The sequence below is a fragment of the Chrysemys picta genome, chromosome 5 (genome assembly GCF_011386835.1).
Source record: "Chrysemys picta bellii isolate R12L10 chromosome 5, ASM1138683v2, whole genome shotgun sequence".
NCBI lineage: Eukaryota > Metazoa > Chordata > Testudines > Emydidae > Chrysemys > Chrysemys picta.
Genome location: NC_088795.1, coordinates 138,768,081 through 138,793,492, shown reverse-complemented (window position 1 = coordinate 138,793,492; position 25,412 = coordinate 138,768,081). Strand labels below are relative to the sequence as shown.

The 25,412-nt window shown below is 42.6% G+C and overlaps 1 protein-coding gene across 1 annotated transcript in view; it reads right to left on the bottom strand.

Moving 5' to 3' along the window:
- Positions 1-25,412, bottom strand: part of SFXN5 (sideroflexin 5) — a 184,639-nt gene that overhangs the window by 129,058 nt on the left and 30,169 nt on the right. The window contains 4 exon segments of the mRNA XM_008169591.4: positions 3,162-3,187; positions 5,058-5,112; positions 6,852-6,878; positions 22,465-22,542. Coding sequence (XP_008167813.3) covers positions 3,162-3,187; positions 5,058-5,112; positions 6,852-6,878; positions 22,465-22,542 — 186 coding nt within the window.

The window sequence follows — 25,412 nt, the reverse complement described above, 5'->3', positions numbered from 1 at the left end:
AAACGTTAGTCATTTACAATCTTAACCTCAGTGGAAGAAAACAAGAAAGAGACTAAATGAAAAGAAAAAGAACACCCAAAATCTGCATGACTGAAAGAGGCACATTTAATGCAAACTCTCCATATGTGCAAGAGTCTGCCAAGGAATGTACAGCTTCATTTTTAATTACTGTCAGGGGGAAAAAAACAGCTAAAAAGGAAAACAAAATAAAAAATCCTAAACACCAGAAATAGATCAACCACCAAATTCTAATTGCCTGACTGATGTGATGGTCATCGTGGCTTTGAAGCCAAGGGATAGAGATGCTTTCCATAAAGATTTGCCGAGTCTGACAAGACTCGTTGAAAGAGGTCAAGTGGGAGGAATTAGCGAGAGGGATCTTTGTGTTTACAAAACCGAAGTCCTTTCCTATTGGTTAAGGAAAGTGGATTGATCTGTGAGTCCATATTAATAATAGCACTCAGCTCTTATTACTGCGGTATTGCCAGTCCCAAGCAGTCAAAAACCATGAATCAGACTCCAAGAAAGAAAGAAAAAACTGAGATTCCCAAATAATCACACAAATCCAGGAGCTGAGGCTTTAAGACAATTGCCAAATATAATAAGACTCACACTAAAATTGCAGGAGTTGGCAACACTGCGGACTGCTTTTCATCCCCAAGTACTTTACAAAGGGAAGCAAGTATTTCCCTCTTTTACAAAGGGCACAGGGTGGTAGAAGTGACTTGCCCAAGGTGACGCAGCAGGCCAGTAGCACAGCCAGGCATGGAACCATGGTCTCTTGACTCTGACTCCAACTCCAGTGTCTTACCCACTAGGCTATGCTGCTGAGTTAAGTAAGCTCAGAAGAAGCCTCTTCCTAAGTTGGTGTCTTGTCCTAGGCTAGAACCATAAGACTGCTGCACAATCATTTTGCTCGAGGAAATCCCATCCCCCTATGTTCAATGTAAGATTCACACTGTTTTTATGCTAGAGCTGGCTGCCAATTTTGTCACTAAATTTCACAGATAGATTGGCATAAATGTTACATTTTAATTTTAACATTTGAAAATGCTTCTTTTAAAAAAAAAATGACAAGAGGTTCCAGTTTATCCTTTACAGCTAGTGAAATTGGACTCATCTGACAGCTCTCAGCTCCGCTGACAGATCTGGATTTGGGCCGATTTCATTGTCAATTTGATCGTTAACTCATTTCTGTTTAACCTAATTTTTTTTTTTTAAATAATGCCCCACCACAAGTTGCCACCAAAATGTTAGATACAACAAATTATTATTAATAATAATTTTAACCTCTAGATTTTGGTAATCACGTTATCACCTTCCTTGGGCAGGATCATTACTCTTATGTCTTATAGACTCAAGAGCTCAAACTGCTTAGCTTAACAAAGAGAAGGGGTGATTTGATCGCGGTTTATATGTATCTGCTTATGGAACAAATAATTCATAAATGGGCCCTTCAGTCTACTAGACAAAGGTATAATATGAGCCAATGCCTGGGAGCTAGACAAATTCAGACTGGAAATAAGGTGTCAATTTTTAACAGTGAGGGTAATTAACCATTGGAACAATTTACCAAGAGCCCTAGTGGATTCTCCATCACTGGCAATTTTTAAATCAAGACTGGATGCTTTTTTCTAAACGAAATGCTCTAGGAATTATTTTGGGAAAGTTTTACGGCCTTTGCCATACAGGAGGTCAGACTAGATGATCACAATGGCCCCTTCTGGCCTTGGCATCTATGAATCTGCGTGTTATATGCCTCAATGCACTTGGTTTATGAGGTTTCAACCTGCGGATTTCAAGCTTTACAATAGTTGAGGCAGCATGTTCAGAGGATTAAAAAAAAAAAAAAGCTGGAATCCAAAAGTACATGAATTTTTCAACATGGTTCTGATGTCAACTTGCTGTGTTGCCTGGGGCAAGTCACTTAAAATTGCTGTTCCTCAGTTTCCCAATCTGTAAAATGGGGGTAATACTTAGCTACGCCACAGGCAGAGGGTGAAGATGAATTGAAGTTTAAACATTATAAATGCAGTCAGGGAGACCTCTATCCTGGCCTTCACTCGAGATACTGTCCCCAAATGTTAATATAGTCAACTGAAAATAACAAACATGAACTGAGAGATGCACACTTAGCAATAACCCATAACTAATGACTTTTCAACTGTTCATTAGACAGAGAGGACTTTGATTTTCATTGGGGGAAAGGATAAAGTTATCCGGAGGGTGTGGGGGGGAAGAGGGGATAAATCAAATAATCCTGGGTACTGTGACGTAGCGCTTGAGTTTGCAGGGCTCTCACTGGGTTTGTCACATTCTGGAAGCAACTTGTCAAATGTACAGAGAAGGAAGGATCTGAAGACCAATGCAGAAGTTACATTTTACAGGTGATCAGTGCACCATGGGGTATTGGCACATGCTAGCTGACTCAGGCTTGTGGGCTTGGGCTAAGGGGCTGTTTAATTGCACTGTAGACTTTCAGGCTTAGGCTGGAGGGTCCTAGAGCCCAGGCTCCAGCCTGAATCCAAATGTCTACACCACAATTAAACAACCCCTTAGCCCCGGGGTTCTCAAACGGGGGGTCGGGACCCCTCAGGGGGTCACGAGGTTATTACATGGGGGGGTCGCGAGCTGTCAGCCTCCACTCCAAACCCCGCTTTGCCTCCAGCATTTATAATGGTGTTAAACATATAAAGAAGTGTTTTTAATTTATAAGGGGGGTCGCACTCAGAGGCTTGCTGTGGGAAAGGGGTCACCAGGACAAAAGTTTGAGAACCACTGGCTTAGCCTGAGCCTCCATGAGCCTGGGCCAGCCGGGGGGCTTTAATTGCCGTGTAGACAGACCGATTATCTTTCTGGAGAAAGAGCCAGGTAGAAGGTTAACCAAGAAGGAGAAGATATTACAAAAATAGCAGGATGCTATGTGCAGGGAAGGAGGTGAATAATGTGTAACAGGCAAACCACCTCAAACATGACAATCTAAATCCATCAGGGCACATTTTGCACAATGAAACCCTCGCTAACGCGCCATGGGAAAGGTGTGAACATTTTGTGAATGTCACACCAATGTAGTGTGGAATTTGGAGGATTCTATGTGAGTGCTAAAAAATGCATTTCCTGTTACACTCAGGCCGGGTGGGGAGAGATGCTAAAATACTTACGATGGGTGTTCCAAAAGGAATGTAACCTATACAAAAAAAAGAAAAAAAGAAAAGAAAGATACACACATTTTAATACACAGAGATTAAGGAGGTATCACACCTGAGAAACCTGGTGCTGCTATGAATGTAGAATAGGAAACACATAGGGCATGAGTCTGGTTTGCACCAGTGTAACTCCAGGTTTCAGAGTAGCAGCCGTGTTAGTCTGTATCCGCAAAAAGAACAGGAGTACTTGTGGCACCTTAGAGACTAACAAATTTATTAGAGCATAAGCTTTCGTGGACTACAGCCCACTTCTTCGGATGCATATAGAATGGCTTATGCTCTAATAAATTTGTTAGTCTCTAAGGTGCCACAAGTACTCCTGTTCTTTTAGTGTAACTCCAGTGACTTTAGTGGAGCTACAGCCTGACAATCAGGAGTGAGAGAAAAATGGACTCACAGTTCTTACGTCACTTTCCCTTCTCCGCTCTTGGGTGTTTTAAGAGTTTCCCAAGGGGTTTTTTTAGGCTTGGCCTACACTAGAAAAGTTACACTGGCATAACTACGTTGGTTAGGGATGTGATATTTTTACCGATATCCTGGTATATAAACCCTAGCATGGATGTAGTTATAACAATATAAAGGAGACTTATACTGGTACATCTTATTTCTCTTCCCAAACCAGAATAAATGATACAGCTATAGCTGCATCCACATTGGAGGAAGGAGGATGTGGGCAGTGCTGCTTTAGCTACAACTGTATAGTTAAAACGGAAACACACTCTAGCGTGGGCAAGCCCTTCTTACCCGAAATATCAATGGCCAGCTACAAAAATCACATACTCCACACGTCAGCTCCCCCAGCAAGAGCTGCCAGTTACCACACTTTGCTGTGCTACAGCGCCTCCCACCAGAGAGTCTAACAGCACGTTACAAACATTAATGCATTGAGTAAGCCTCACAACCCCAGTTGACAGACAGGGATGCCAAAGCCCAGGGAGGTGGAATGATTTGCCCAAAGTTACACAGCAAGTCAGTGGCAGAACGGGGGAGAGAACCCAAGAGTCCTGGCTCACCTGTGCTGTACTTTAGCCAGGAGGTTACCCTTCCTCTCCAAAAAGTTTTTTGAGAATGAAGCACCAATCCTGCCATTTCTCCCACGCTCACACCAGACTGTCCCACCGCGTGAGCTCATTTCCCAGCACGGCACATTAGAAACCAGATAAAGGTCCCTTCTAAAGGGGGATACAGACTCTCCCTGCCGGTGGCTCTCCCGAGAAGGTACCAAAGGAACACTTCTGTGCAGTGATTGCCCCACAAACACAGCCACAGCTTGATCCACAGTAAAGGCAGGTAGTGCTCTCTTGCCTCACGGGATGGAACTCTACTAAAAAGAGGGGGAAGAAGCAGCTGGTTTAATGATACAACGGCAGCTGTCTCACACCAAAGCTGGATGTGGTATGGCACAAAAGAAAAGCACTCTGTCTCTGAGGGAGAAAGAACATGGGTTGGCGGCGTGGAAGGTGCCTTCCAAGAATTCTGTTTGAGTTAGGTTCTTATACTATGCCCATCACCGTGGTACGTGGCCCAACTCACTCTCCTTAGTGGAAGAAAGCACCAGAGTGTTTGTTTATGTGGCAGCTTTCTTTCCTTGATCCAAGGTTAAAATGAATGCCAACACGTAAACAGAGAGCCTGGATACCACAGGGACGGGCACTTTAGAGAGGCCAGAGATGAGATAAGCTAAAGTTCACATTCAGATGTCCAGGAGGTACGGAGAAGAATGAGGCAGACACTAAATATTTAAAAGATTCAGAGAAAAAACTGGGACAAAACTGGGATAATAACATTTACTATCTGTGTTCAGTAAGATTAGTAAACAGATCGGTACACTGATTAGAGGATATACTCTACCTGACATTCTGAAAGGCATGAAGATCTTCTCATTGGTATCAGGATGTATGATGGCCTACAAAACAATCAGCAAATAGACATGGTGAAAGCATGGAAGTGGCTGGCAAGCACCAAAGAGCCTGACCCTTCCCATTATGTACAATCTGTTTAATCGGAGAGCAGAGAGACACACGTACGTGTCTCTACAGCAGCATAAGCAGCATGCTGCACGTGGCTTTTGCAGCACAGATCAGTGGCCCATGACCATTCAGTAGTCTTCACAAAAGCCTCCTCCTGCTTATTGGTTTTCTGCTCCTTTAAAAATTCTTGACATAACTGAGTGCTAGTGAGAAGTGACAGGCTGACAACACTGGAGACAGAAGTATAGAACAGGTACATAATGAGCAGTAGCAATGTCCACAAAGAACACACATCAATGTGCCTTAACCCTGACCTGGGAGGTACTACCTCTAGGGACAAGAACAGAATTTAGTCTCCATGGCCCACTCTATCCTTGGTGTCTCTACCAAGATCGCTAACAATGAGGCCAGCTTTGTTGGTGGTTTTGTAATCTGGACACTCAGACTAAATTCACTGTACACAAGACACTAACAGCCATTAGATAGTAATAAGTCTTTGTCAAGTGGACTAAATGGGAAGCAGCAACCTAAATCAGTGCAATGTAGCCCTCCTGTCCTGTGTGTAGGTTTGAAGTTTTGACACAGTAAAGTTTTTGAAGATTAAAAAAAAAAAAAAAATCAGTTCTAAGCAAATGTTCAGGACAGATTTTAAATTCAAATTATTCAGAAGTGTTACTCAGCTCTCCTGCAGTAAATTGAGTTGTTCAAAAATTCCTGTGATTATAAAATTAAAAGCATATTTTCTGAAATGACAGGTTTTATTTAACTCTTCCTGACTTTATACACGATGGGTTCTACTCAGAGCCCCCACTCCCACTAAACCGACATGTATATAAGGGTGAAGATTCTCTCAATAATCTAGAAAAATAATGAAAGTTCTCTCCATTCACACGTATGCATACACCAGCTTGTAAACCAGGTCGAGGCAAGCATGGACATTTGCATGGAAATCCAGCAGAGCCTGACCATGTTGTTGCCAATTGAAAACATGATAGTATGGTCATCTGGTGTTACTGAAACAAAGAATTCTCCAGTAAAATCCTATCGGCTATCATAATGATTCATTGCACTACTTTTTGGGCACAGGAGAAGTTCAACCTTCATGTCCATCCAGTTCTTAGCCAAACTGTAGAGACTACTTACAAAGGAGCCAACTGTGGTAGTTTTTGCTATGGACACCTGTTCATTAAGAACTGGACTGAGACCACCAACTTATTCTATTCTACAGCCGCCCATGGTCTTTCTCACCTTAGGCAGATAAGGACCAGATCTCCATATGAAGCCAGTGAGGATGCACCAGTGTAAAAATTGGTGTAAACAGGGGTGAGAATCAGTCTGCTAGTGTTTTGGGATTGTCCAGGGGAAAGATATGACAGAGTTTTTATTCTTATGGAAGAACTGCCAAACCAGTTAATGGGAATGTGGAGACCAGGAAAACTCTAGGCTAGATAAGTGGAAGAAAACGAACACATAAAATTATATATGAACACTAAAATAAAATTAAAACTCTTGGGGGGGTGGGAGGAGTTATTTGCACATGCTATTTTATCTTGTCAGAGAAAATGTAACTGAAAAACCGTGACAGAGAAAGGAGCACCACCTTTTTTCCCATTCAGGAAAAACAGAAGGGAATAGTGATATTTTAAGAGGAATAAAATATTTAAAAGGTTGTTACCTGCTTTATTTTTTGAGCTCCCCAAAGCTAGAAAAATAAAAAAAAAGTAGTTTTTAAAAAATCAGCACAGAAGAACCCACATTAATCCTCTGATCTGTTACATTAAAGGAACAGGGAGAATCGCTCTAAGAACTTTCCTCTGGATGTCAGAGACTGTTATTTAGGGCCCTATTCTGTCACCTTTACCCACATTGAATAGTACCTTATCAGAGCCAGTAGTTCTACTGAAATCAATGACACCACCAGAAGAGGAAGACACTGCTCAACGTAAGACAGGATGGCAGAATTCAGACCTTATATTATAAGCTTCTGAGATGAGGAACACTGCCCTCTTTACTCTTTTGTGTACACATCTGAGCATATGATTAGCACAATAATACCTTGAATGAGCTTCCAAGACTCCCACTGAAGTCAGTGGTCATTGGAGGGCATGCCACTCTAAGGTGAATAAACACTGCAGTGAGGTATTTGCAAACATTCATTCAAATACAATCGGTGCATTAGCCTCAACAGGATGAGGGGCCCAGTTTTCACTTTTCCACAAACAATTGTGCAAGGAAAATCTTCTTCATTGAAGAATGCTCACTGTAAAGGAAAATGCCATGAATATTCATTAAATACATGTTTTTATTATTGATTGTAGCACACAAAGGCCCCAAATCAGAGGCAGGGCCACATTGCAAAAGTCTCAGTCCCTGTCCCAAACAGCGTACAATCCACTTTCTGACAAAATGAACCAAGAGGATGTAACAAATAATTGAAAGGAATGGGGAAGGAGGATGAGAGTAAGAGAGAGAAAAGAATATTCAACATAGACTTGTTTTGTGCAGAATTTGGTGGTTCAGTCATTTAAGGTATGGAATTTTTTAATGTAAGATATAGGATTTTGCCACCCTCTCTCACGTTGGGCTTGGTCCTGTTCCCACTCAAGTCAACGGAAAAATTCGCATTGACTTGGTGCAGGATCAAGGCCCTTGAGGAGTATGTTTCAATGGGAATATTCATGGAGTAAGGTACTACCTCCAGGTGAGGAAGCATAGTAGAAATTGGCCCATAGCTATCAGCAGTCCCTATTACCTAGTAATTATTTACATCCAGATCCCAATCTCATTCACAAAGGTGTAAATCTGGAATAACTATTGATGTCCGTTACTGCAGTATTTGAGCCCCTCACAATTTTTAGTGTATTTATCCTCACTACACCACAGCGAGGTAGGGCAGTTCTATTATCCCCATTGTACAGAGGGGAAACTGAGGCACAGAGAAAGTGGTTTGTCCAAGGTCACACAGGGAGTGTGTGGCAAAGAAAGGAATTAAACCAAGATGAATACAAATCCCAGGCTAGCGCCCTACGCACTGGACCACGCAGCCTCTTTAATACAGCATATACAGAATGGTATAACTGACCTTCAGAATATTAAACAAAAAACACCGTCAATCAAAGAGGAATTCTACTGTTTTCTACCTCTTCTAGATGCATTATACAGCAAAGACAATGTATTTCCTGGCATGACCTTAGGCATGGGTGCAGAGAACTGGCCTTTAGCATCCCTGTTCAGCTGACTCTGTTTTCAAATGCACTAGTGAAAAAACAGTCTATGAGAAGGAAGGACAGTTTCTGAGCAGGTTCCATGGGCATTTTGGTCAAGGTATCTAATTTCACTAACTGGTCCCAATATTTCTGCATTTCCTTGCTGCAGAGCAAATATTGTCAGAACGCTGGATTATCCCATCGCTTCCCAGAAACAGACTTTACAAGATGCACCTGATGAGTCACCTAAAGATTCTGCCAGCTCATTTTCACTTTTTTTATCCTCTAATTCATTTTCTGTTTTCAGCAAGTCTACAACATTTTCCCAATAGATTCAACCCTGGGAGTAGTTGGTTTTGCCAGCCAGTGGCTGGCTGCTGACAGCAGGTCTCTGTTTTAGCTAGGGATTCCATTCACACTTTCTCTGGCCGTGTTAGAGATGGAGGGCCAAATTCTGATCTCATTTACCCTACTGTGAATCCAAAGCAGCTGCACTGAAGTAAGTAGAGTTATCCCAGATTTATGCTTGTCTGAATCAGCCCATGGTTTCTAAATAAGGGGCTACTTTTGGGCAGTCTCCTACCACAGGTGTTCCTATTTCCCACAGGAGTTACTGTACATTAATAACATAGTATATAATTCTATGTGTCACCATTCAGAGCAACCGCACCTGAATTTCCCTTTCCTGGTTCAGCAAGGTCACCCACTCTAGGCTCCCAGATCCTCAGCTGTCCTCTCTCTTGAGCGGAGACCCACATTTCTCTCCCTCCTGACCAGGGTTTTTCCAGGCTGCACAGTTCCCTGCTTACACTGAGAGTTCCCCAGAAAGTCAGACTGCCTAAGCAGGCCTGCTTCGCTTTCTCCACAGAGGCTATAAACAGAGTAATTGCCCACAGTTATCACACCACTCTTTCTAAGCAAGCACATTTATTCTTAAGGGGAAAGCACGACAGAGAAAACATATTGAAACAATAGAAGAACCTACACACAGGCTAATAAGCTTACCAGAGATCACCCCAACTCCAACAAGAGCTCTGGCAGGTGTCAATCCTTCAAACCCAGGGGCTCTACTGTGGCTACAAGTTCGTAACACCTTTTGTTCAGAACAAGAACACCCATGAATCTGTGAGTCTCTCCTTTATATCGTTTGGGCCTCTGATCTTGCCCTCATGTAACAGGTGACGAGCAGACAAAGGTTCCCTCCTCAGGGCGAAGCTTCTAAAAGCTGAATTTTTGCACAAATGGAGGAGTTTACATTTGCATACACTTCCCCCTGGAGATTTCCTGGAAAACCCACTTCACTTTAAAAGTTCATTCTTGTCTGGCCATTGTTTCAAATAGTTCTTTGAAGCTCTTAACACTTCCCAGGGTTTACATTAGTCATGACTGCCCCCTAGAGACATTATGTGCAATCCCAAAATAATACATAACCATCTGCATTTTTAATACAATGTACTCCCAAAGTACTTAAACTTAATCCATTCAGGTTTACCCAGAATATTGCAGGAAATTGCCATACCTGTCACACTAGCCACTTTGCAGTTTGTGTCCCCTCCAAGTGTTTGCTACCCCTCCAGTTTTGGTATTAGTAGCAAATTTGCTCAAACTTGGATTTACACAAAAGAAACATCAAGTAAGAAACAAAACAAAACCAGAGCAAACCCAACCGGTTTTAAAAGACTTCACTTTCTGTGCAGCAACCCAAACGGGCAGTGGCAGACAAGGAGCTCAACCTATGGCCATTGCAACTTTTTAGGATGACAGGTCTGCCTCCTGTTTCACTGACACACGCTTCACCGCTGCGAAGGAACTGGCTCCAGGGGCCATTTGCAAGTGCTCCAAGATTATAGTCGAATCGCTCGCCAACCAGTTGATGACAAATTAGTACTTTTTAATCCATGATTTCCAAGTTTCTATTTTCCCTTCAGTTCCAAGAGCAGGGACCCTACTACTTTGTGACGGACGCACCAGCGATTTGTGTTAAGAACAGGAACATGTGAACGTAAGACATCCCCAGGAGTTTCTACTATGATTATTCAAAAGTTGGAGGGGATAACATCCAAACCCATCAGATAATTGGGCTCCCTGGAGACTTGGAGAAAAGGATCTGAAGTTGCAGAGAGCTGCTCTGCAGCTGTGGTCCTACAGAGCTTAGTAGCAGATAACGAAGCCGGCTGGATGCATCCTCTCTAGCAGTGCCACAAAGCTCCACGAACCCCGGAGTGCAACCACGCAGCTCTCCTGCCTACTGACTTCCTTAAGGCTGGATGTCTCTGGCAGCAAGGCTTTATCACAGGCTTGGAAGACCCAGAGCACAGTGAGGAGACGCAAACCCAAGTAACCCCAGGGGAATGGTAACTGATCTTTGGTTAAACAGGAGCATAACTCACTTGGGGTTCGTTGTAATAATTGGGCCGACACATTTGCCCTAATTGTGAGCCCAACTGGGTAAAGTACATAAAAGTTCACAAAATGTCACAATAACCTAGAACGACAAATGCTGATGGGCAAAGGTATGAAAAGGAGACAAAATAATTAAAATTAGTCCAAACATAAAGGCCTACTAACTAAAGTAACTAATGGACTGTGTTAAAAATCATGCTTGATAAACAAAAAAAGTGGGAAGAAAAAAAATCAGCGAACCAAAATTCATGTATCAGAAATGGCCTAATTGGTGGACAAAATAACGAGGGGATGGGCTATTCCACCCACCATTCCCTTTGCGAGACCTTAAAGTAAGAGACTTTAAGGAGAAAAATTGACTACTAGAGCAAGCTTCACCATCATGGTTGCCACCCCCATCACCTCCTGGGACCCCAGGCCTTCGTCATCCTGATCCTGAGACATGTCCTGACCAGACTGGGACAGAGAGAGGGTCCCAGATGACATCACCACCTCTACCAGCTCCAGCTGAATCCCAACCACCACCTGGGATGAAACAGGATCCGACTTTAAAAACAGTAGCTCCAGCCCATCTCAACTCACTTCTTCTCTCTTCCCCGGCAGGACCATTATTACCGTCTTTGATACCATCTAAGAGACTGTCTGACAAAGGGGGGTGGGAGAGGGGTTCCTTCTAAAATTCTCTCCGGCTAAAGGGAAAGGGAACAAGGGATGCTGTTCAAAAAATGAAAGCCTCAATACTTTCCATTTTTTTTCTTTTTAACTGTTTTTCTTTCCTTTCTTTATCTTTAATAAAAAAAAAAGTTAAAAGGAGTTTGAATGGTGTATTTACCATGGCACTAAGCAAGCTGAAGTCTCTATACCAAACCCCAAACCTTGTTTAACATTGTTTAATGTGGGACAGTAACTGAATTATGTTTATATCTTTAGCCCATATATTCCACCTAAATTAATACAAGTTCCACTGTATAAGAGAACACTTGAAAGTAATTCTTCAATTAAAAAATATAAAGGATGCTTCAACCCCAAACCTATCTGTTAACAGATCTGATTGTAAAAATATGAGTGTTAATTGTGCAATTTGAAGGGAATAATTCTCCTTTCACTAACTGCAGTAACATGTAGAGTCCATGGATCTGAGAGTGGATTATTTTCTGTTCACATGCTGAAGACTTGTCTACTATAGGAAACTTCGGCAAAAATTTCTCATTGTTGCTCAAATCAGAGTTAGTAACACTGGAGACCGACTGTAGATGAACTGCCAGCCTGCATAAGCAAGGAAAGACCCACCCTACGTAGGCTCAGAGGATACATGCTTTAAATGCTGCAAGCAGTCCATCTACACTGGAATTGGCAACAGTGATAATTTTTTGCAAAAATGTCCCTAGTATAGACAAGGCTTAAGAGTGAATCACTAGAAAGAAGTGAATAATTTTTAAGTAATTGTCTCTGCTTCTCTGGACAATGACATAAAAGTCTCATTTGGAACCCTGCTACCCTCTTTCTTGCTCTAACAGGAGGTTTTCTCATCCTTTCGCAAGATCCTGCCTGCACCCACAAAACTTCGATGCTAACGAGATAGCAGTCTGGAGTTTGCACCCAGTCAGCAAGTGCCAGTTGTTTCTCACTCTGGAAACTGCAAAAGATTTACTAAAGCAAAGCTCAGATTATCTATCCCACACTGAATTCCGAGTGTTTCAGCACAGCGACTGGAATGTGTGATACATCAGGGCTTGCTTTATGTACAAGAGCATCTCCTGTCATTGTTCTTTTTCCCAACCCCTTAAAAAAACTGTTTAACTCCCAGCAGGAGAAATATTGTCCCTACAGGGTGCTGCTCACTTTGCTTTGAAAGTTCACTGAGAAATATTTCAAGCCGACAGCAAGGACCTGCTAAGAAGTGGTTCTGTTTAGTGCTAGTACATACATTAACGAATCAAACAGGACATCAGTGTTGTCAAGTGGCTAGAGTCAAGGGGTCAAAAGGTGCCCCAGCTCTGCTAGAGAGTCACTATGGCCCAAACATTCAAAATGGGGCAAGGGGGTGCCCAACTTGAGAGATGTAGGGCTTAATACCCAGAGATGGTTAGCACCTGCAACTCCCATGGACTTCCATGTGGGTTGCAAGTGCTTAGGACCCACCGAATTACAAGGAAATTCATGGGAGTTGGGTGCCTGACTTACTTAGGCTGGGATTTTCAAAGATTCCTAAGGTATTTTGGTGTCCAGCTCCCACTGAAGTCAATGGGAGTTAGGTGCTAAATAGCTTTGTGGATCTGGGCCTAAGTGTCATAGCACCCAAGTTTGAAAATTTGGGCCTTAAGCTCTTTGCTCTTGAGTTATCCATTTATAAAATGGCCCTTCTGGGGATTGCGACAGGCTTCACGGATGATCTTTTATAAAGCTGTTATAGACATCCTCAAATGGAAGGTAACGCAGGAATGGAAAGCTTTGGTTATGGTCATTATTGTCGGTGGCAGTCAGCAGCTGTCAAAGGTGGACTTCAATTTTCAAGGGGCATCTGTGTGACATAACAGGGCACAATCCAGATCAGTGGGGGGCTGTGTCACCCTCACCCTGCAACCTCTGGTTCCTTACAATGCCTTGCTGCAGTAGCTCCCACCTGGGCCGCTCACAAACAGCTTTCCAGCAGCAAAGCCACACACTGAGTGTCTGTGTGTAACCGCACCCTGCCAGCTACACCCTGGCTCTTACCAGTCTTGGTTATGCAGTAGGGTGATCCGAACACAATCCCAGTCCTGGATCTTCCTCCAGAAATGTCTGTCCTGTACTGCCCAGCCCTCTCCTGGACAAATATATTAAGTTCGTTATTCCTTTAAAGGAATAATATGACAGCTTATTACCTTAAACAGTTTCCCAGATTCTTCAACTTAAACACACTGGATTAGATAAAATAGCAAAGCAAGTTTATTAACTATATAGAGAGAGATATTAAGTGAGTATAAGTAAAGATGCATAGAAGTTAGAAATGGTTATAAGAAAAATAAAGATCAAACGCTTACTAGTGCCTAATTTAACAAACTATATTAGATTCAAGCAAAATTTCCCACCAAATACTTCCAGTAAGATTACTGACCAAAATCTTCAGGTCAGGACCCCTTCCCCCAAAGTCCAATGGCTGTTTCCTTTTGGCTTCTCAGGTACAGAGAATGTGATGAGCAAGGAGAGAGAGAGAGAGAGACGCGTGCTTTGGGGTGTTTGTCCCTCCTTTTTATAGTTTCAGTCCCCCTCTTGAAAAACATTCTCAGCTGAGAACCAGAAGACTGAGAGTCTATGTGGAATTCCTTGCTGTTTTTTTCCACCTGTTTGAACTTCCTTGGTTTTCCCTTCCTGTTTGATTACTCGGTTTACTCCTTAAATGCACATTAAGGCAAGCACACATTTCTTCGTTTAGGACAGACCTGTCTTCTGAATAGGCAGGGCTGTGGGGTTTGGAACATCTGTTAATAACATTTTACAGGGGAATCTTATAATTTCACATACAATGTTGCCACATGTATCTTATCAGGACAATACTGACCAGCAAATTATGAGTTTTCCAATGATACCTTACAAAGCATACCTTGTACAAAGATTATTACAATAGTGTGCAGGGTGTGAATATGGGGCGTATTCTGTCACAACCTCTATTTTGTTACCACGTCACAACTGGTTCACCATGCTCCTGAATTTTTTTTCTCGGTCTTAAATCAAAAAGGGAGATATGGACTGGACAGCCTTATAGTCCTTTCCCTTCCCACTAGCCAATGGAGCAGTGGTTCCTACAGGGCTGTATGTTTTCAGGTGCTTTCATGTGCATCAAAGCAACAAACCCCATCTTAGAAAGGCAGAGGGAGTACTACTTTCCATGTGTCAGTACTTGTCTCTCAGGACTTATCTACCCAGTGGGGTAATGTGCACTAGGGGTGTGATTTCTAATGTGCACTACGGTGTTGCGCACTAACTGGTCCATGTAGACCCTGCTGATGTGAACTAAAAGTTCCCCAGTGTGCTTTAACGTAGTGTTCTTTAAAACAGTACTAGGTGAAAGTGCACTAGGGAACACTGACTGCACACCAGAGAGTCTACGAGACTGGTCCCCAAACTGTGGGGCACAACACCTAGGGGGGTGCAGAGGAACGTTCAGAGGGGTGCAGCATGGCCCGGGACAGCCCCGCAGGAAGGTGGGGTGGGGAGGAAGTGCTACCCAGCCCTGCTCTGACCCTGCCCCCAGAAACTCCTGCCAGCCAGTGATTCTCTGCAGAAGACATAATACCGTCTTGGGGACTGTGTTATCTTTCCTGCCTACGTGTGATGAAGCTGGGTGTGTGCGCACATGTGAAAGACGGCAGCCTGCCCATTCCTCTCCCAAGCCTGCTCAGTCTTTGCCCCCTCCCCCATCAAGGAAGCCACACTTGCTCTGGATGGCGGAAGATGCCCAGAAGGAGCTGTGCCCCTTCTCCATTAGAGGGAAGAGTCACACATGGAGCATCGGGGTTGGGAGTGGGGTGTTTACACACATAGAACGGTGGCTGTTGGGAACTAATTTTCCTGTCTGGGATCCTGTTTTGGTGGAACTGATTTTAGGCATTGCTTCCAGGTTCTGTTCGCCACCCAGTACGGACAGGGCCAGAGTGTCATAGTTAAGATTAAAATGCAGGAGAGAGGCGCTCCCAGTTCTGTCCTCAGACCGTTAGAAAACATCCCTCAAAAAGAAAGGGAAGCAATGGGAGACCCAGTATACAGCCTTCTGATAAAATGTAGGTCAGAAATAGCGGATTGGAGTGGGGAAGAGTACAGTTTACTGCAAATGGACCTCTTCGCTCTTCATCCACAGTGGTAAGAAAAGTTATTATTCTCCAAAAGGGATGCGGTTTAGCCTTCAATAGAGTCATTGTTCTCTGCTGTGTCTGGGACAGCATGAGCGGCTCTGCCTGCTGCTAGCATGATTGAAGGAAGAGCACAGTAATAAATACATGCCCATTATACTGGTGAGTCTCTTTTCACCTCACTGAGCCTAATAGGGAAGGAATGAAACAGTTTCAAAACAACAAGTTGCCAAAACTGCATTTGGAAAGGCTCAGGCGTGAGACGCGACAAGGGACAGGCCAGAGTGCATGCTCAGCCAATGATCACGGGACGGTGTCTCTCTCCCAGACCCAGGAGGATGCATTTCAAAAGCTCACATTTCTCTCTTGCTGGGGCGCATTCAATTTCTTTCAGTGACACGCTTGTTTAAAGGGGTGAAGATTTCCGGTTCGATGTCCGGAGGGTGGTGGAATGAAAAATAAAAAAAATAAAATAAAAAGGTGAGGGGAAAGGCTGTTTCTTTGTTATCTCAATGTCAAGACACTGCAATGATGGGTGCATGAGAAATACATAGACATTTCTTTTCAATTTATATTGCCAGAGCTCCCACAGTGTGCTCAGTTTCCTACAAACATATAGAAAACACAGAACCTAGAATCATAGAACCATAGAGTTAGAAGGGACCACAAGGGTCGTTTAGTCTAACCCCCTGCCAAGATGCAGGATGTGTTGTGTCTAAACCATCCAAGACAGATGGCTATCCAGCCTCTATTTGAAAACCTCCAGTGAAGGAGCTTCCACAACTTCCTTAGGCAGTCAGTTCCATTGTCCTTCTGTTCTTACAGGTAGGAAGTTTGTCCTGAGATTTAATCTAAATCTGCTATGCTGTAGTTTGAACCCATTGCTTCTTGTCCTACCCTCTGTGGCAAGAGAGAACGATTTTTCTCTTTTTTATGGGAGCACCAAGCTCCCAATCTAGGGTTCTGTTTCCACAGACACACACATGCTTAATTTGAGAAGAAAGATGGTCCAGTGATAAGGGCACTGGCCTGGGACTTTGGAAACCTGGGTTTATTGCACTGCTCGACCACAGACACCCTCTGTGATCTTGGAAAAGTCACTTAGGGCAGGTCTACACACCATTTTTTGTACTGGTTTACTTAACTCAGTTCAGAAACCAATATAGTTAAATTGGTGCAATGCCAAGCATGGAGGTGAATTTATGGAAATAAGTTAAGCAACATAAGCATCTTTTTATGCCAGTATAACGCATCCATACTAGGAGGTTGCACCAACATAACTTGGTACCAAAAAAACTTTGCAAAATTAAGGTGTATTTCGGCCTTTATCTTGCAGGTCCTTGTGTGATGCACGGTGAGCCATGTACAACTGTCGTACAGCACCGTAACTTACACTAACACTGTGGCTCTTTGTTCTCTCCTAGTGGAGAGACCACAAGTAGAAGCTGTGGCACACCGACTGAGGGCAAGAGTGAGAGGAAGGATGTTCAGGAGGAATATAAAATTGCTGCAAATACTTTCATGGTCTGTTTTCTGTCTGTCTTGTTATTTAGTCTGTAACTAGGTGTTTGTTGTGCTGGGCGCTGCATTGATCCTGACTGGGACCTCTGGATGTGGCTGTCATACAAATATTAAATAGCAATAATTTACGTTCCTGGCTGATGCCAGAGCATGCAGACATTCTCACAGAGATTTATTCAAAGGAAAGGGACACCAGGACAAAAAGGCGCAATGGGATGGATGTGTTTTGATGAACATACCAGGTAGGTTGTTTGGGGGAAGTGATTCTACTGGTTTGTTGTTACAGTTTGATAGCTTTTAGCACAGAAAGATGAAGACATGGGCCATTTCAGTAACATAAAGTCTAGCATCATGGGGAGGTGGGTTGAAAGAATGCTGCAGTTCTTTAAATTAATTTGCGAAAAAGCATTCACAGCATTGATTCCCTAATTTAGTCCTTCAACAGGAGACCTTCACCCTACGTTTTACAGTGCCTGAGCAATACTGTCCATGTCCAGTAAACACTGTAAGTTCCTTGGGACAAGCACTTGTTTTTCCTGCATTGCATTTTTGTGCGGCACGGAGCACAATAATAAAAATAGTAAAGCAGCTGTGTTGTCAAACAAGGATTCTTTAAATCTCTCCTGTGTAGCTGGTAGCCATCAAGTATGGCTTCTTTCAACTTTTACCACTGCTGACATGCCAGCATCAATCTGTTCTTCCAATCTGTGCTGGTCGGTTGGTCAGGTTGGAAAAGGGACTCTTGCAAATAGAGGACACAGATGCAGTTCTACAAATAAGACAAATGATGCAAAGAAGCCTGGGAAAAAAGGACAAAAGCCACATCATAATGTCTGCAATTGGTGAAGCTTTTTGGTTTGAGGATGTCTGAGCAGCAATGTTCATGGGCTGCAGAAAAAGCCACTTTTAAGTAGTATGCAGCTTTATTCAGTCCACCAATATTTTTGTGACGGCCGTTCTTCTTCAGAGAAGTATTTATTCCTTCAAACGAAAATGCTTTTGTTCCAATGGAGGCTCCCCACAGGAGGCAGTCTGGGAATGGCCGCTCTGTTTAAAATTGGATGCGTTACGGTCTGTACCTTCTGCTGCAAATTGGCTCCGAGTGCAAGTGTGTGTGTCATTTTCATCGATTGCCTTTCAAATATCACTAGCCACCAGAGTTTCATGCTAAAATCCCGATCCCACCAGTGGCCCTCCAAGAAGCCAGGGGGAAATCTGCAAACAAAGAGTTCACAGGATTGGGCACTTTACATGTAACATGTTGCCTCTCTCTCACTGCATAGAAGCTTGAAATGAATGCAAATGAAAAAGATTTTGCCAACTCACGAATGGGACTGTTTAAACTAGGAGCTGAGGAAAAGCTGACAGGTGCCAAGGAACACTCAGGTGGGACAAAAATCTGGTAGGGCTCTCAGAGACACAAAGGTATCTCTGTACACAGAGAAAGATGGAACAGATGTCCCATCAGCAAGGATCACACCACTGTCTCTCTAAGCTACTAGACAGGTCTATAACTCTCTACTGTTCATTCCTAACAGGCCTAAGAGACACGTCAGGAAGTCTGATTCTCTAATTGCTTCCCTTTTTAACTTTTCAGAATACAGTTTTCATTCCCAAATTGATGCCTCTTGCATCAAAACATTTTCAGATATATTATGTTCATGTATCTACTTCACGGCAGAGTTCAAAAAAACAAACAAACCCCAACAACAACATACCAGGCAAACCCCAAACCACCCACTAAATTTTTTTTCCCCAGAAAGAAAAAGATAAATTTTTGTAATGTAATTATTTAGGAAGTTTTAACAGGTTTACAAATCATTGCGATGTAAATATCTAAAGTGTTAATCATTACAACATTGAGCTGATCTTTTTGCTTAGAGAAACATTATGCAGTAATATAATCATCAGATCTCTCTGTTTAACAGAGTATTATCATATTACAGAGTGAGCCTCTTTCTGCCACCCAAGCTGAGTTATTTCTGGGGATTAAACTGAGTGAAACGACTGACTCTACTCATATTTATCAAACCTTGCATGCCTGTCGAATGTTAACATTCAAAATAATTGGACAGGTGTGCTGGGGGAATGGGGGGTTGGCAGTATCAAAGTACTTTTAGTACTGAATAAACAGTACCTAAATATCTAAGTATCTATCTGTCCTCTGTCAATTTTGCTGGGTACCTAATTGATGCATTGAGTTTTTCCATAACAACAATCTCCCATATGTTTTGGAACCATTCCTCTAATTTTTGGCTGTTTTTCTTTTCCCATGAGAGGTTACTAGCAGCTACTAGGAGATGAGATGCATTTTTCCCCTGTTTGAGTGTGTCCATTTTCCCCAGGAAGCCCCTGGGGAAAGGTTACAATCTTAAATTAATGATCATTTTGGTGAGCAGATCTATCGTTCTGGATCAAACAAAGAGGGTAGGAGGAGTAAGTGAAGTCAACGTGAAGTTGAAGACAACGAGGATGAGGTTGTGCTGTGAGGAAAAAGGGAGCGCAAAGGAGTCAGAGAGGAAGATGGATGGGGAGGACTCAGGGGCAGTAAGCGGTGGCTACATGGAGGGGGAGTGGAGATAAGAGGCAGGCGGAGTGTTGTTTGAAGAGAAAGAAAGAGTGGTAAGGGTTGGAAGCAGCAGAAGAGAAGCTCTACGCCTCACCTCACTCCTTTGCGGACTACTTGAGGTGGAGCATGTGAGAGGAGAAGAGGTCACTGTGAGAGTGCAGCTGCAGCGACAGTGTCAGGAGAGGGGATCCAAGGTCCCTGTAAGTGCCAGGAGATAGAAGGAGAAGGAGACCAAAAAAACATGGATGATGGTGATCTTTGAGATGCAGTGTGTGCAACCACTGGGTATTTCAGAGGGAGCAAGAGAAGAGGAGGACAGGGAGAAGGCTTGAAAGGGAAGGGCTGGAGGTGGTGATGGGACAGGGTGCAGGAAATGGGACTGGAGGGGATGGAGGCTGGGTCAAATATTGCACAGAGGAGGAAGTGGAGGTGGAATTTGTGGTGGTGAGAGGGGGTGAGGAATGGGCAAAGGGAAGGGGAGAACAAAAAGGGAGAAGCATGGAGATGGTGGATGCAACTGAGGAGTGGGGAAGGGAAGCGGTGGGAGGAAGGGATGACAACACAAAAGACAGGTATCAAGAGAGCGAAGAGGGAGTAGTGGCAGAACATGGTTAGGAAAGAGCAGCCTATGGGGTTGACAGGAGCACATGCTCAGCTAATGCAGACAAGAGCAATAGAATAAATAATGGAACCAAAGACTGTATCATAATGTATATGCCCAGAGGCAGAGTTAAGGCTGGACATGGACTGGAACTGTGGCATTTCACCAGCTTTTGAGCACTTCAATTTGCAGCTGTAATATTTTTTACACAGATTGTTCTACATAAAAAAACAAAAACAAACAACACCTGAGCATTTCTTATTTTGTTCCTGGATCAGCTCTGGCTATTTGCTCTGCCTGTAAGAGGGCTGATTTTGTGCAAAATTCTGGCTGGTTTTCTTGCATTTTCTAGAGGATTTCTAGATTAAGATTACCCTGGTTTCATGCTATTGAGCAACAGCTGAGCTTTCTAAAATAATTTCTTCTGAACCCAACAAAGGCTGTGCTGCAAGGCTGTGAACCTTTCCCCTGAGGATAACTGGGCATGAAGAGTGTTTACTCCAGCATCTGCCTCGTAAGGAGGGTCATGGCAAGCAGGGGCAGAGTGCAGGTAAGGGGCTAAGGAAAGTCAGTTCTGGATGGAACAGTCCATGACTGTTCCATTTCAGAAGGCTGAATCTACGTAGAAGGAGAAATCTCTCTTTAAAAGCCCTGCCAAGAGGTAATAAATGTATTGAGAAAATATTTGATGTTACAGAGTTTCTGATTGTCTTTTACACTTACATTTTTCGTGTACTGGAATTGTTTCACCAAGCAATGAAAACAAACTAAGCACAGTTATTATGCCTTTGGCTGCAGCCGGGGAATCCTTGGCAATAGCCACTGAATGGAAAGAAGGCAGTTTTGGATACTGGCAGGGTTAGCGTAACACAAAACTGAACACTAGCTAGAAAAAGTCAGGTGGGATATTAATTTAACGGCTCCCTCAAAACAAGATGTTTTCTGGACTAAGACTTGATAGTAGGTTTTTGCTGGGACGTTTGAACAGCTGATAAGGGTTTCACAGAAGTATTAGTTTATCTTGTAGGACTTCAGCAAGCCAGAGATATCTACTCTTTCAACCAGTTTTGCACCCACCGTCTAGAATTTCATCTAGACCTCACATCCCTAGTTTACTTATGAGAATGTCATTTGGGACTGTGTCAAAAGACAAAAGTGCATCCCCCTTCTACTAGGCCAGTAACCATGTCAAAGAAGAAAACCACACACACTGCAGCCTCACTTAGGTGTCCAGACACCTACCTCATACCTAAGCCCCAGTGAGATCATAAACCAGGACAAGATAGGTGGAGGAGCCGTACAATGTAAGTGCATTTATTTCAGTGAGGCTACATCAGCAATTAATGTGACCCCTCAGAGAAGCAGGGTTTATAGACAACTCTGGCTGCCAATACATGGACATAGTGATGTGCCTGGTGAGACACTTCAGCTTAGTGAAGAAAGCAACATATTTTTTAGGCTCTAGAACTAGCAAAATACACATTTTGTGAGAGCTGGGAAGGGTATTGATGGTGCTGGTGGTGAATGTTATTCTTAATCGACACAATTCTTTAAACTCAAATGTTATGCTTACTTTTAATAACAATTTTTATTTAACATGTTTACAGGTTCTTAAACCACCCCTTGTGAAATTTTGCTCAGCAAAACTTTTTAAAATGCCTAAAAAAAAAAACCCACCTGCCAGGGATGGTCTAGGTATTCTTGGTCCTGCCTCAGTGTGGGGGAAAGGCCCAGATGACCTCTCAAGGTCCCTTCCAGTCCTACATTTCTATGATTTCTATTAAATTATTAGTATTAATGTGACACACACCAAGTTACGATGCCCAATGCCAAAAAGAACATGGAATAGCTAATGTAAGACATCCAGTTCCTTCCAGAAGTAGCATATACTGGCATTACAACTAATGCCAGATGAGATCCCAGCACTGCGACAGTCATCAGCTGTACCATCATTAAGGACTTATTTAAAAAAAAGTAACACTTACTAAAAACAGATCAGCAACAGATGATAACTTGTGGTAATCATGACAGTACAAACCCAGGAAAGTACCAAACTGGTGATTGGCTACAAAGACATACATGAAATTTGTTTTTCCTTCAGTAAAGTAGTTGTCCATGCACAAGTAGGAACCCAGTAAACAACTGCTCAGATGTATTACCTCTTTGTTGGTGACTCCAGGGGGTAAAGTCCCATGTTTATAATCCTCCAGCAACTGCACAGCTTCTTTAAGACGACTCTGCAAATACATAAAACAATAAAGCATGATCAGTAACATTTGTTCTGCACTGACCACGTTAGACTGAAGGCTCTGAATCTAGGTTACAGGACCACGTGCAAGTCTTAAAACACACTTCTTTATGCAAGCCTCAGGATAGGTGTATTTTTTATATATACACATACACATTTAGCACATGTATCTGTATCTGATTAATATTATCAGCTTCTTGAGACAGGGACTGCATTTTCCTCTTTGTTTGTACAAGTGTCTAATAATTATGTGGGATACACAAAAGAACAAGGAATGCTGGCACAAACGGTATCAGAAAGTCTGTTCAGCTGAAGTCTTCTTAATTAGCGTGATAAATCCGATTTACATCTCATGAAGGAGGCTGGATTTATGATGCAGCTAGGGAAATACTTTTTTGAAGATAAAATGACCTACTCAGGTGCAATGGACAGTGCATTTATGAGGAATCAATTCATACCTTGCACCAAACTCTGAACTCCAGACACCTTCAAAACACCCACTGAAGTGAAAAGGAGTTTTGCCTACATAAGGACTAAAGGACTGAAAAATATGGTAAAGTAAATTCAAGCCCTCAAGAACTGCAGTAAGAGACACTAGCCCATATAATTAATCTGTATTATTAAAACAAAACACACACACACACACACATATATATATATATATATATATACACACACACACACACACACACACAGAGTGGTCACCCTTAAAAATTCAACATCTACCAACAATTATTAAACAGCACGTTTGATTCTGATCTCAGCTACATCAGTGTGCAGCAGGATAACTCCACTGAAGTCAATGCTGTTTCTGCTCTCAAATGGGTGTACCTTCACTGAAATCAAGGCAGTTATCCTGCTTGACACCAACATAAAGGAGATCAGAATCAGGCCCCATATATCTGAGATACAATAATATTTTCATATACTTCAGAACTGATTTAACTGTGCTATCTTGGGTACCAACATGTGGTAGCTGTTGGCAAATGTTGGTATTTTAATGATGACCACTATATTGTCTATATATATATTTGGGCCAGATTTTCAGAATCAGTGTTGGCATCTTTCTGCTTCCACTGAAGTTAATGAGAGATTGATTGCTGAAGTTAACGAGATCAGAATTAGGCAAGAGCCGAGGCCTTTTGAAAATCCCACCCATTATGCACACATAAACACATACAGAAATAAGCAACTTCCTCATGTTGCACTAAAAGGCAGTTTTTAAATATCTCATGCACTCAAATTATCACAAGTATTGATATTCATGTATTGCTGAATCAAAAAGTCCCATTGGTTCCAGAATATATACCCATATTTAAAGGGGAAGGATGAGCTTGCAATTAAGCACTGGACTGACTCACAGGCCAATTCTTTTGATGTCTGGTAATAAAAAGGGGAAAGTAATATCCACTCAATTAATCCAAAATGCAGAACAACAAGTCAGGCTGTAAAGGCTGGCTTCAGCGGAGGCCACTGCTTTTCCAGTGCCCTGCCAAACCTGCAGTGAGGCTGCAGAAAATGTCAACGGACTAGGGAAATATTTCTCATTTATTTAAAAACAAAGACAATTCATATTATTTGCCTGGATGATGGATTCCCTGCAGGAACCTTCATGTTTTTAAATGTTACTGTCAGGCTTGTTTAGTTGAACATCCCTGCACTAGCTGTTACAATGATTATTTCTAGATAGGGATGCTTTATAAATAAAGATTTTTTTTGAACATGATGAAATCTGATTATAACCTACCTAGGTACTTATGGCCCTTCCCATTGTATCATAGATCCTCACAAACATTAATAAGCTTGTCCTTCCAAAAATTAGGCAAGTATCATTACAGCAAATCTTGTTCTTCTATAGGCTGGGCTAATTGCTGGCAGATTATTAGTGCCTTTTTGTTGCAAACATCAAAGAATACTTTGTTGTTTTCTTGGAAATGCCAGCAGCTAGGCCAACCCGAAACGGGCAATAAATGAATGACTAGTGCTTTTCAAGCGTTCAGTACATAAATGCATTAATGAAAAAGTGGCAATCCCAGCATTCTACAGAGCAAATGTGTTGTGGATGGATTAATGCCCATTTTTGCATACACTAACCTAATTCCATATATAGCCACATATTTTTGGCCTTGGTATTACATTTCGCATTGGCTTACATTTATCAGCAGTGATTCAACACAAGTGTAAAAGTGAGTAGTCTTTGCAAAGACACCTAATGAGGTTTAATTTCAGGAGACATGAAGAAAGAAAGAATTCAGGAAATGTGAACCCTAGATCAAGCTTCTTCTCTTTAAGCTCTGCCGTGGAGGTCAGTCACGGTTACCGGGCTACCTGCACTGCTGTCCCTGCTCTGGATTTGCCTGAGAGCATCTCCACCGGTGACAAGCTGCTTCTCGTGGGGTGGAATCACCCGATTCTCCAACTCTTAGACCAGAGCCTGGGTTGCAGACTCCTGTGCTCACCAGGATTACCTCAGCAGGTCGGACTTCAGATAGGCACCTGCAGTTTTGCCCCTCGGGAATTGTGACAGTGACCACGCAGCCTTGTCAAAACAAAGTATTGTTTATTCTTAACAGTCGGAACACCAAACAGCACGAGACAGCAAGGATTTGAAAACAATTAAATAGCTTAAACACAGGCATATCTACATAGCACTTACCACTCCTGTATCCCTCCCCCCACAGTGTTAGCCAGGTACCCCAACTTCTTCAGACTCCTGCCACAGAGACTGTCTCTGTCTCAGCCTGTTCCTTGAATAGCCCCCATCAACTGACCCTGCTTTCTCTCAAGAGAGGTCTCTATTTAGTATCCTTTTGATCTTAAGCCCCCCAGCCCTGGCAGAATAAGCCTTTCAAATTTGCT